The following is a 14074-nucleotide window of genomic DNA, read 5'->3' on the forward strand; positions in this document are numbered from 1 at the left end:
GATTTATGTGCAGATTATGAGGTTTAAAATACATTTCCACCATGAAAGAGAGGGAGAAATCCATCACCGAGGATCAGAGAGAGTTTCAGGAACGCTGTATCACACTGTTTGGCGTCGGGACGCAGAGCAAGGTGGAACACAGAAGAATCTTCCAGACTCAAAATATTCCCCAATTCAATCTCAGACAGCAGAGAGCACCTGAAGAGCCCCCCAAAAAAGACTAAATAGGACTTGATGTCACAATAAATCCGTATTTAAAATCAAATCTCGTTTCTTGCATCTGTAAATTTTTATAAACGTGTCAATGACGTCAAAGATGATGAAAAGAAAAGAAAAATGTACTTAGAAATTAGTTCATAGAAGTTCAACATTTGTATTCATGTTGATCTCATACAGTTATGAAACTCTTTTGAAATGAAGAACTCAAAAAATGTCAAATTGTAAATGTCAAAAAATAAAAAGTAACAATATTCTTATGTTTTCTTAAGGGTCATACTATATATATATATATATATTATATATATATATATATATATATTCTTATGTTTTCTTAAGGGTCATACTATATATATATATACAACATAAAAATATACATAATTTTTTTCCAACATGGCAAAATATTATGACCCCCAGAAAACATCATAAAATCATATCAAAATAATATTTATAATATGTGTATGTATGTGTGTGACATTTTTTAGAAAAGTACCAATCTTAACACTATCATGAGCCCCTATATTTTACAATAATAGTATTTCAATAATAATAATATTTTTATGTTGCTGCTTATTTAACAATATTGTAAAAGTGTTGTATTAATAAATATGAATATTATATACACAAATAAATTGTACATATTTTGTATTGTATTTGTATTGATAAATATTTAAATTGTAACATGTTAATATCTATATATCTAAATGGGTGTGTGTGTGTGTGTGTGTGTGTGTGTGTGTGTGTGTGTGTGTGTGTGTGTGTGTGTGTGTGTGTGTGTGTGTGTGTGTGTGTGTGTGTGTGTGTGTGTGTGTGTGTGTGTTATTGTTATATTTTATGTTCTATAAATGTATAAAATAATATAAAATATAAGATAAACCCCATGAAAAGGAATCCTATCTGTTTCTCTCTCTCTCTTCTAAAGAATTTTAGCCTTAAATTCTTTAAAAACATATACATATATAAAACATATACACTGTTATTGTATTTATGTTCTTATTGTAAGTCAACGTACATAAAACTGCATTCTTAAAGTTTCAAATAATTTTTTAAAATCAATATAAAAATGTGTAACAATGAGATTCTGCACAATTCTGGCAAAAAAAAAAAAAACACTTTAAAAGGTGTCTGTTCAGATAAAGCCTAATCCTGCTCTGGCACAATTAATGGCGACTGTCCGTTTAATAAATGTTTGGGACGAAACCTAATCCAATTATTTCAAACCAGATTAGTTCCTTCATCGAAGAGTGGGCTGATCTCTAGTTTGAGGAAGCGTCTCTGCTGGGTGAAGAATCACTATTTGAGGGCTCCTGCAGCTCTCCATCACGCAGAGAGGCTGAGGTGCATCTGGTCAGCGTGACAGAAACAGGCCCTCCGGCTGCAGCAGTAGATTGTCACGGCACAAGCACCGCCATAAAGTTCAACACGGGCATTCGTTTATGTCTGCTGTGGGCCACTCCATTTTCCACCATCTATCTCCTTTCGTTCTAGTGCTCTCGCACTCTCTATCCCCTTCCTTTCCTCCTAAAAAACAGCAGCAAGTGGCTCTTTCTTTCTCCCTGTCAGGCATCAGGTCTGTTCGTCTCTTTCAGGCTTGTACTGCAGCTGGCAGAGAGCAAATTGCACAGACTGACATCATTTCACTATAGGCTCGGGAACAAATGCAAAATACATTCAGCAACATCAAATAACGTATGCTATTTCTGTGAATCGAGTCTCCAAACTGGAGTCTTCTCATTGTTTAGCGATCTGAAGCCCTGGCTGCACTAAACACGAGCACCAAACTGCCTGTATTGATTTCGAAATCCTTGTTACACAAGTTCAGTACTGCAAACACACAGCTGCAAACCCAGACAGTCAACTCTATCTTTTGATGGTGCACAGATAACATTGTGCCTTAGACAAACATTTCAGCAAAGCAAGATCCTGAATGGCTGGTGAACTTGAAGTAAATATATACTGTAATTGCTCAGCTTTAACCAAATTACATACGTGCAAGTCATGCAAAGAAAACTAACATACATTACCAGTCCTTCGAGTAAACTTCGGTTTCTCATGAACTTAAACTATGCTTAAATGCTTGTCTTTACAAATGTTGTTGAATAGCATAAGCTGCCTGTTCTTTACAAACATAAAATGTAAAAGGTTGGGGTAAATACTGAAGGAAAAGCAGCCAAACAGTGCTCCATTTAGATGTTTCTCCTTGAATAGTCTTTAAAAAAGGGTTACACTTTATTTTAAGCTGTCCTTGTTACAGTGTTATTATACATTTGAGTAATACTAATTAACTATATGCACTTACTATATGATTAGGGTTCGGTTTAGCTGGGTTACTTGCATGTAATCATAGGCGGGTTATTTGCATGTGCATCATTTATTGTTATTATAATAGTAAGTATGTAACGTGTAACAAGGACACCTTAAAATAAAGCGTTACCTAAAAAGCATCCCAGAATCCCATTGTCACTTTTGTACATATGTAAATATAGCTTTTTCCTTTACATTTATTTTCTATTACTCAATTCAATGATATTTCTCTTTTTTATATCTTATGTTAAAAGATATCTTCTTTTCAAGATCTACACTTCTATTCAAAAGCATGGGATTGGTTAGATTGTTTCTTTAATGAAAACATTGAATATATGCTTACGAAGGCTGCATTTATATAATCAAAAATACAGTAAAAACAATACTATTTTTGAAATAACATTACAATTTAAAATAACTCTTTTCTATTAATTTAATATATTGTAAAAGGTAATTTATTCCTGTGATGCAAAGCTGAACTTTCATCATCATTACTCAAGTCTTCAGAGTCAGAGTCATTCTAATATGCTGATTTGCTGCTCAAGAGACATTTGTAATTATTATTATAAATGTTAAAACAGTAGTGCTTTTTTTTGTAGGAACCATGATACTTTAAGATGATTATATGCAGTGTAAATCTTTACAGGCTCTCAGTGTCCCTCTTGTTCTCCTCTGGGAACTGAACCCACAGCCTTTTGTGTTATCAGTCAGATGCTAAGGCACTACAGCCTCCCTTGAAAAGCCTAGTGTCTCTCACCCATTGCTGAATTCCCACTTACCAAAGTCACAAACAGACCGCAATCAATATCAGATTCCCAAGACGGTGAGAGCCACATGCAGGTTTTCGGCTCTGCTTTTCCTCAAAGCCGAGGATGGACATGTAAGAAATCGTAATGCATCTCACACGCTGAATTCCTGTCATTTTATCAACACAAGACACTCCGTAAAAAACGCTAAACAGATCAGAGCAAATGCATCCTGCAAAAGCAAGGCAGTGCGAGGCCTCAAAACAGCAGGACACGTCAGGGAAATTGTGCATAACCCACCTGAAATCGTGCATGAACCCTGTGATGCTGAGACCCCAATTACAGAGCAGGACTGCCATCTCTTTCCTCGGCCTCCCGCATGGATATAAAGAGACGAAAGGGATTTGACAGTCTTGTTCGGGAATTATTGTTTCCTTCATGGGAAGATACGGATTTGCTTTGGGATCTTTTTTTCCACTGTCACACTTCAACAGTCACTTTTCTTCCCTCTTTTAAAGGCATCGAAGCTTTGATGTAACTTACATGCAGAAATGCAAGCGTATAGATTTTAGATCGCATACTGCACAAGTACAAAATATAAGTAGAATGTTCTGTTGAATGCTGGAAAATCAGCAGTTTTGTTTGTTGCACTTGAAGACTTTTCACTTAAGTCTATTATACTTAAATTTAGAAAACAAAGCACTATACACAATTTGCATGTTTTTTTGTGTGTTTTTGTTTTTACAAAATTCTCAGATTTTACAAACATAATACATTGATTATGATTTTATGAATTAAACACTTTTTTAATGTATAAAAAATAAATAACCATGACTTTAACTCATGAAATATTTACTGTAATCTATCCAGGGTTAATATAGTTAACTAAAACAGAAACTAAAACTAAATCTATTAAAAACATTTTCATGAATTGAAATACAATAAAATAAATACTATATATATATATATATATATATATATATATATATATATATATATATATATATATATATATATATATATATATATATATATATATATATATATATATATATATATAGTATTTATTTAATTTATTTCAATTCATGAAAATGTTTTTAATAGATTACTTTATTAAATAAACTAAGAGTTAATAGTTTTAATGTTAACACAACAAACCAAATACTTAACTAAAATTATTATGAAAACAGAAAATATGAACAGATTCAATATATTAATACAAACAATAATAGTATCTCCATGCTGCAAAAATATCGTAATAATACTAATCTAAATGCTGTCTGAAACTTGTGAGCACTTCTCATGTTCATTTGTCTCTTTATGATGAATCACTTGTTATATTCCTCTTTTGTAAGTTTTTTTTGGATGAAAGAGTCTGCTAAATGAAAAAAAGGTAAATTAATCTGTTATTTTCTTCATATTATTCTCATAAATATATGATTGGACATAGTTCCATCCAAATTAAATTCAGTTAATTTCTAGAGTAAGAATTAGAAAAGAGTAGATCATATACACTGAAAAAGTAAACAATTAAATTAAACGTAATATTGAAATAATCTTTTTACAGTGTATGAACTTGTACTGTCAAACTCTTTATACAGCATTAAGATAACGACATCATGTAACAGGATAAATGAAGTAATAATATCATGGATATTAAGAGGAAGAGACAGTACAACTTGTTTAGGATGAACTTTGAATGTTCTTTAACGCATTTAAGAGAAGATTCTTACTTAAGCGATTCCGATACGGACCTTGAGGGTTTCCCTACATCTGCGAACCCCTAGAAACCCTAAAAGGTTGATGTTCAACACTCGAGTGTGCTGTAAAATCATCAGAGCGGAACAGAGCATTAATATTTGACAAAACAACATTCACGCTAATCTTTTCTAATCAGAAAGGTGCCAATCATGTAGGGAAAAAAGTCAATCTTCAAATAAGATTTCATTCATTTATCACCATGCAAAGGGTCTTTGAGAAACTGTCTGAATAAAACTGATTTGGTTTCTAATATGGATTGCACAGATCCACTGATAAGTATTCCAATGATGTTCTGGATTAAGGGCCAATCTAGAAAATTACACAGCAGAGAACTAAACTCTAGACAAGAAGGCACTTAACGAAACTTTTTTGTCTCTTAATAATGTTTTTCCTTGCACTTGTCCTTCAGTCAACAGAAATTGAAATTAATTGGGTATATCTTCCTCTGGTAATGTCTTTCAGCATAGAAAGAAAGAAAGAAAGAAAGAAAGAAAGAAAGAAAGAAAGAAAGAAAGAAATGTTTGTGGATAAAGGTGAAAGAAAGAAAGAAAGAAAGAAAGAAAGAAAGAAAGAAAGAAAGAAAGAAAGAAAGAAAGAAAGAAAGAAAGAAAATTAACTGGGTCAATTTATCAATCAAACTAATTCTAAGCTGAAACTATAAAATTATCCAAATCTATAGTATTTATAAGTATGTTTGATTGAATGCCTGATGATTAAAAAAGTAAATAAAAAGTATAATTTTTCATATTTTATTGTGCTCCTTCTTCATAATCACTCTTCTCCCTCTCTTTGTTAGTGCATTTGATGTCAACATTTTCTAATGTCCTTTTAAATAATGACAAAACATGCATTGAGTTTCAGTGTCTCGGGCAAAATGATTCATCTTTAACACAAGAATATGCAATTTTCACGACAGAGAAAAATCACTTGCACTGCACATCTCCAGCTTAATTTTGCACTCGCACAAAAGCTACAGTACTTTATAGGGCAGGTAAAAATGCTTTTCGACATGGATTTTCAAAAGACTTTTGTGCAGGTTAATGGAACAATTCGGCAAAACACCAAATGCATCAGCAGTAATGCACTGAACAGCATAGCATTAAAGAACACACTTATTTTGAATTTCAAACATGCGTCTCATCAATTGAGAGCTCAAAATAGGTGCCTTGTTTTCTTTTGTCACTACAACTCGTTCAGTCCAAATTTCTGCAGAGAAGTCTTTGAAAGCATCAGGTGTTAAATTAAAGGTGAATTTGAAAGGTTTATTTGTTTTTATACTGCATAAGGAAGACCAGGGCTAGTTGTCACACGTCTTACTTCAGTGAATATTTCTCAAGGAGGGTTTGTTTCTGAAAGCCAGTTCCTATAAAGACACAAACCTTAAAGTCTTGATATTAAATATCATTTAAGCATTGGATTTTTGTCTCAAAAACTGTGAGATAAAGCCACTGTGAGAACTTTCCTGCATGACAACTAGCCCCAGTCTCCTCCATTCTCTCGTCTAGAGTGTTTTTAAGACTGCTTCTTGAGCTCTCTCTCACCTCAGCGGTCTTTACGCTGTATTGAACGTTTGTGACAGTGACTGGAGAGGCAGAAATATCACGCAAACCGTGTGTTCACTTAGTGTGTCTGAGCGGAACATCCGTGTCAAGCTGCAGCCTCCGCCACACGCAAACCCTCTCCCTGAGATCAAAAACATGCTATGGCTGGAAACAGGGGAAAACAGCCACGCATCCAGAGGCTGGATAAGGTCACCAGGTCAAAACTGTTTCCTGTCCTCATAATAAACAAATATGATATGACAATAAAACAGAAATCAAACACTGACGACTGCAATATTCCACAGCCTGGGTTTTCAATAATGCTACACAGTAATGTTGCGAGTCAATGGACTGATATTTAAAACATGGTAATTTCATTGGAAAAAGAAAAAAAAAAATCTTCAACAACATCTATTTACTGACCGCAACAAAATACTGACAGTTATCTAGAGATGTACAACTGTTTATGAATCTGAATCAGAGACTTTAAGGTCTCTGATTGTATTCTACAAAGAATAGAATAGAATAGAATAGAATAGAATAGAATAGAATAGAATAGAATAGAATAGAATAGAATGAATTCATAATATATTTGTAATATATTTTAATTTTTAACATTTCATAATAAACTAAATTCATTAAATATTAAATAAAAAATTATTAACAGCAAAAAAAAACACTTTATGTATTACTTTAATTTAGATATGTACAGCGGTTTGTGAATCTGAATCTGAGACTTCAGTAAACAGAAAATGAATAGAATAGAATAGAAACAAATAGAAACGAATAGAATAGAATAGAATAGAATAGAATAGAATAGGACAGACGGATTCATAAGATTAATTTATAATACATTTAAGATATATTTTAATAAATAATATATTATATTTTATAATAAACTAAATAAATATGTAAATGTAAATATGTAATAAAATTAAATAAAGAATTGCTGACATCAACTAAAACAATTAATGTATTATTAAATTTATTAATAGAAATATCTATTTTAAGTAAAAGATGAATTTGTTCTTAAATCGGATTCAAAGACAGGATTGTATGTTATATATATATATATATATATATATATATATATATATATATATATATATATATATATATATATATATATATATATATATATATATATATATACTATTACATTTTATAATAAATGAGATTAATTAAATAGGTAAATGTAAATATGTACATAGGATTCTGTCAATACGTTGATAATGAATGTTTTAGTGTCTATCCAAATGTAGTAAAAGATAAATGTACATTTTATGAACAAACACCTTCAATTATGCATGAGATTAGCATGCTGACATCATCAGACTGTAAAGCCATTGTTAAATAATTTTAAATGTAAATGATATTTGTCTAGAGCAGATGTTATATCAACCTTTTCTCCAACAGACTATTTCATCCTTTATTCCTACAGAGCCGGACAGAGCACACAGGACGCTGCCAACTTAACAAGACAACAATGCACAGCATGTGCGTGTCTGTGTGTGTGTGTGTGTGTGTGTGTGTGTGTGTGTGTGTGTGTGTGTGTGTGTGTGTGTGTGTGTGTGTAAAGGAACAACTCAAGCGATGATCTGATGTTAGATATGATGCGCTGTACATCATTAATACATCTAATATATTTCCGACAGTACTCTTTTTGGCAATTGAATGCTCAAAAATATAGAATCACTGCTATTAAGAATCACATGTAGTTTGTGATATGATGGTAGACTTCTATCAGCAACCCTAACAAGAATCAGAAATTCTCTCTCTGTGTATGTTATCGCACCGATGAGCACGGCAGAACTCAGAAAAAGTGACGGTATCAGTTCAATCACAATGACAGATCCGGACAGGCGGCGTGTTCCCTCTTTCACAACAACAGATCAGCCCACACACACTCACATCTATATGATTATATGACTTACAAGGACTTTCCACGAGCAGAATCGTTTTGTTGTTGTTGTTGTTTATACGTACACATGCACGTCTCTCTCAAATAAAGTTTTCTTGGCTTTTGCACTGATGCATACAAAAACTTAATCACCAAGTATCACTAAGAAGAGGATGGGGCTAGTTGTCACACATTAAATATTTCTCAAAGAAGGTTTATTTTTGAAAGTCAATATTTTTTAAACATAAAAAGCTATTTACACCATTATCGGACAGTTTACTGAACACAGATTTACCTTTAGTGATAGCGGGGCATGTTGTCACACTATTTAGACTATATAGTCACAATGGAAATCTAGCTTTAAACAGCCTATAATAGGCTTTTCAGTGGAATTCAATCCAAATTATGCAAAACTAGAAAATGTAGTATGTGAAAATATTAAACTATTGCAATGTTTAAACAACTTGGTACAATCTGCCCCAATTAGATAATTATGAAAAATATCCTTGTCCTAAAAAGCATGATTCAAATCTATGTTCATTATATAGCTGGCTTTTATCTTAATGTATGCCACTCATGTTTTACTGCATTTATCTCACAGCTGTAACAAAAGTATGATAAAGGAATTTTAGTTTGGAGGACAGAATAAAAACTGTTAAAATTCAAGACATTCTGCTAGATAAAATGCATTTGATTAACTTCACCCTGAAAATCATATAGTTCGCTTGTGACTACTTCCCCTTGTGACAACTAGCCCCGATCTCCCTATATACATCACCCTGTCATCTGAAAGCAAGACAACATAAATTCTCATCCATATGATGCACACTCACATACACACATCCACACTTACCTTCATTGTTAGATGTTCCTCTGGAGCCCAGGACCTGCATTGATATAGTCCACACTAAGAGGGGCAGCAGCCCTGGATCTGATGCCATCGTGCAAATGTGGACCCGGCGCACGGGGAGAAAGCTCTCTCTCTCTCTCTCTCCCTCTGTCTCTCTCTCGTTCGCTCTCCCCTCTCCCTCGCTCACTCCCTCTCTCGTTCTCTGCCAGTGTAGAATCGGAGCAGTAGTCTCTATCAGGAACTGCTTTCAAAACTGCCTGCCTGCACTTGGGCACATGCAACACCACCAGGCGCAGCATGGGGGCGTGTCCAACACTGCCTGTCAAAGAGAGCAGCCAATCAGAAGACAGGGTTTGGAATATGCACATCCCTAGCTTTACATCCAGCATACCTCCTATGTCTCATATCTGGCACATACATTCCTATGCATATATTAATTGATAAATATATTTGAAATTTATTTATTTTATTTGTTTATAAAATTTGATTGCTTTCAGATTTTAATGAGCAAAAACTGACAGCATATTTTTCACTTAAAACATAGCACTGCAAATATTAATGTCAAATAATTCAATTAAACCCACTTCTAAAACAGATACACATAAACGCAATCTAATTTGACTGAATATAGTGAATATTAGAATCAGATACCCTAGATTTTTCTGCTGTATTCTGCTGTTTTCAATATCTAGATCAGTTCCTGTGTAATTTTCTGTCACAAATGGCGTTTACCATGCAACTCTTTCCGAATACTCCTAAAATACAGCACTATTTTATTTATTTAATGCTCAACAATATTGGCTTACTGAGTGATAGTACTGTAAATAAATAGTATGAAAAAAAATAAATAAACATAAATAGTACAACTTTATCATAATCTTTACAATCTCAAAGTGATGCTGCGTATTGGATATGTTTATCAAAAATTCTTCCTCCCCTGTTTTAAAAAGCAGGACATTCAATTTCAGATCAGTGTGTTATTATTTATGAACAAGAGGCCACCTCTGTCGCCATCGTCTGATGGATTTTCTGATTAAGTGCTTCAGGTGCAGATAAAATGATGTCTGCGTATCGGCTTGCAGCTTCATCTCTTCTCAGAGCATTTCTCATGGCAATATCTGATTCAGTTAGACCTCGAACCTCCAAACTCCAAAAGCTGACATTGATTCAACTTAATCCATAAAAAAATTCGAAATTTCTCACTACAGAACACTTCTTTTCTGTTAGTATCACCCAGCTAAAATTGCATCAACACATTTTGCATAACCGACTTCAGATTTCTGCTGAAGTTCACAAACTTTTTAACCATGGAAAATATATTTTTACACATAATGCTAATTTGTAGTATATTTATTTACTTCATGCATATAGTTGTTTTTTTGTTTGTTTTTTTAATGTTAACAATCCATCAACAAATATGTTTGATTTTACATATACAGTATGGCTTATACAGAAAATTGCTCTTTTTTTTCATGAAATCATTAAAACCCCTGAAATAATTGAATAATATGCATTAATTGTTTATTTGTGTTAGTTTACAGTACGTTAGCTATTTTTATAGAACTTTTGTTTTGAGAAATGTATATGAAACCTTAATGGAAAGTCTTTCGGTACCTCATGATTCGATTCATATCAATTCTTAGGGTCATAAACCAATTTTTAATTACGATTCACGATTTTTCATCCAATTTTTTGGTGCACACTGGACATCAAACGCACCAGTATTTTGATACAAAAACACACCAGTCAAAAGCATGGGTAGTCCTGACTCAAGAAATCAGTGTTTCCTATGAACTATTAACTTCCTAATAAATCAAAAATATTTTACACTTCCCATTAGGGATGTGCCCAAATCCGAATACCGTGTTCGGAAAGGACATGTAATAACAGAACTCTAAAGGGAATAAATACGAGATGGGAGGAAAACAATATTTCAATGCTTTCTCTTGCAATTATATCACTGGATAATTAGGTCTATATAAATTATGGGCATGAGGGAGGCATGAGGGTTTTCTTCCGTCAACATCATGTTATTATTATTATTATTATTATTATTATTATTATTATTATATTATCTAGAAAATCGATTTTTGAAATTTTGGAATTGATGCGAATCGCTAGAAGACTGAATCACGATTCATATGTGAAATTGCATGAGTCAAATGAGATATAAAACTTGAAAATCTGTTGCCAGAACAAATATCTGACCAAAGAATGCTGCGATTGACCGATCAAAGTCAAGTATTCCATAAGGTCATGTAAGTAGAATTATACAGGTCTTCTAAACAGAACTAGAATGATTTGTTTTATAATAAGCATTTTAACTTGTAAAAATGTTTGTCAAATGTCATTAATAAAAGTTTAAAGTAAAGCAGTGCTACCACAAATCGTTCTAGCTCCATCTCTGGCTCTGCAGCTGGGCGGGAGAAACTGACAGAAGATGAGAGGAAGAGGGAAGGAGAGACACTGGGGGGATTCTGAGCCAAAGCGAGGGTCTGTGTTTCGCCTGCCAATGTCTTTCCTGCTCAAGCTGAGAACACAGGGAAGATGTTGTGCTGGGTCACAGCTAGCTCCTGTGAGCAAGATGCCTACGTGCAAGAGGGCCAAGACGTTAGGATGAGTCTATGAGTCTCTGTTTAGAACTCCAGGCCAGTTTAGAGCTTATATGTTGTTCAAATGCTATTGTTGCTCAGTTATTATTCCTCATACTTAAGATGAAAGGAACAGTTCACCCCAAAATGTTCTCATCCTCAGGCCATCCATGACGTAGGTGAGTTTCTTCATTGAAACAGATTTGGAGAAATTTTGCATTGCATCACTTGCTCACAAATGGATCCTCTGCAGTGAATGGGTGCCGTCAGAATGAGATTCTAAACAGCTGATAAAAACATCACAGTAATCCACACGACTCCAGATAACATTTTGTAAAAAGCTGTGATTGCAATAAACAAACTCATCATTTATGTTTTTTAACTTTAAAAGTTTCTTCTGGCTAAAATACAAGTCCATAATCCATTTTTAAATTAGTTGTTTGGACTCTCATTCTGACGGACGGCACCCATTCACTGCAGAGGATCCATTGGTGAACAAGTGATGTAATGCTCAATTTCTCAACAACAAACAAACAAACAGACTCATCTACATCTTGGATGGCCTGTTCATTTGTGCTGAGCTATTCCATAACTCAAAGTACTAAACATCTGTGCTGCAGACATCTTGATTTCTCAAATCATGCCATTTTAAGCTTTGGTTTACTGTTCATTTTTAGCAGACTTCAATTAACCATGGCTGGCATACAATAAACCCTCACAAATATATTATAAAAGTGTCATGTTGCTTGGCAACAAGAAAATAAAAAGCTGAGCATGTAAAACGGCAACTTTAAACCAGATGGTAACATCTGCAATGTGCAATGAATGGCACCGGTCAGATAGATTTTTAGCAAAATGATGTACAACTACTGAGTAAATGTCACATAAGGTAATTAATATACATAAGTCAAGATGGTAATTGTTATAATTGCTATAGCATATGGATTATGTATGCAGAAAGCATGTTTTTCTATACACAGTATCCGTTAAAAACATCAAAGACTTTTTATTTTACAAAAAAAATAAAAATGGTTTCTGATAAATGCTGTTTTTAACATTAATAAAAAAAAAACATTGAGCAGCAAATCGTCATATTAGAGTGATTTCTGAAGGATCATGTGACACTGAAGACTGGATGCTGAAAATTCAGCTTTGCGTCACAGGAACAAATTACATTTTAAAATACAGTAAAATAGAAAACAATTATTTTAAATTGTAAAAATAATAACAAATATTTTGTTTAAATAAATGCAGGCTTGGTGAACATAAGAGACTTCCTTCCTTAATTTTACCAACCTCAAACTTTTAAATGGTTGCGTATATACTTTCATTTAAAACTGTGTATTGTGACAAAGAAAAAAGAAAAAATCTTCCAGGCCAAAGCTCTAACAAGGTACAATACTTTTTGCAGTGTTTACTGCTCCTTCCTCTATACGTGCCTATTTTATGGTCAAGAACATCTATTGTGCCTCTGCGGCGTGGAAAGGAGACTAGAACATTTTAAGGATGGGTGACTAAATCATACGGATTGATTTCATACTTTCAAATAGATTCCTTTATGCATTTAGCACCTAGAATATCCAGATAGTGTTCAGATTAACAGAGGCACAGAAAACGATTTCATTTCCTCAGCAGTGTGCATTTAGATGCACTAGCGTTAGCGTTTTAGCAGCAGAGGCTTCTTTAGCACTCCAGTTACTAATCCTCAGGAGGAGACGAGAGCAGCCTGGCGTCTGAGCTTTACAGCTGTTCGCCTTTCACCAGCCGTGGAGAAACACGCACACAAATGATGCTCCCTAAAAACTTGCCACAAGTGCCACAAGAACAATCGCATGATTAAAGCTTATAACTACATTTCAACATCAAAGCTGCTTTAGCATTTACTGCATTATGAATGAGTTTAGTGTTGTTTGATATATATTTCTACACTGTTAATGCTTACATGAGCAATCATTGAAGTTAAACATCATTTGCATGACTTCTGAGTTCACAGCAAAAACAAAAACACTGAGAAAAAAAACACAGATGTGCCCAAATCTGCACATATGCTGGATTATTATTATTTCAGGTTCTGCCTGACTTTAGTTTAACAAAGAAATAAAATAAAGATAAAAATAAAACAGCCATTTTGTTCCATTTCAATTGCTGAACATAAACATTGCATT

At 33.5% G+C, this 14074-nt stretch overlaps 1 protein-coding gene across 1 annotated transcript in view; it reads right to left on the reverse strand.

Moving 5' to 3' along the window:
• The window catches only part of LOC109099871 (ephrin type-A receptor 8-like), a 109197-nt gene extending 99589 nt beyond the window's left edge, over positions 1 to 9608 (reverse strand). The window contains 1 exon segment of the mRNA XM_042733758.1: positions 9322 to 9608. Within this exon segment, the coding sequence (XP_042589692.1) occupies positions 9322 to 9409 (88 nt within the window). The 5' untranslated portion in view covers positions 9410 to 9608.
• Positions 9609 to 14074: the final 4466 nt, after the last annotated feature.

Source organism: Cyprinus carpio, chromosome B11 (genome assembly GCF_018340385.1).
Source record: "Cyprinus carpio isolate SPL01 chromosome B11, ASM1834038v1, whole genome shotgun sequence".
Taxonomy (NCBI): Eukaryota; Metazoa; Chordata; class Actinopteri; order Cypriniformes; family Cyprinidae; genus Cyprinus; species Cyprinus carpio.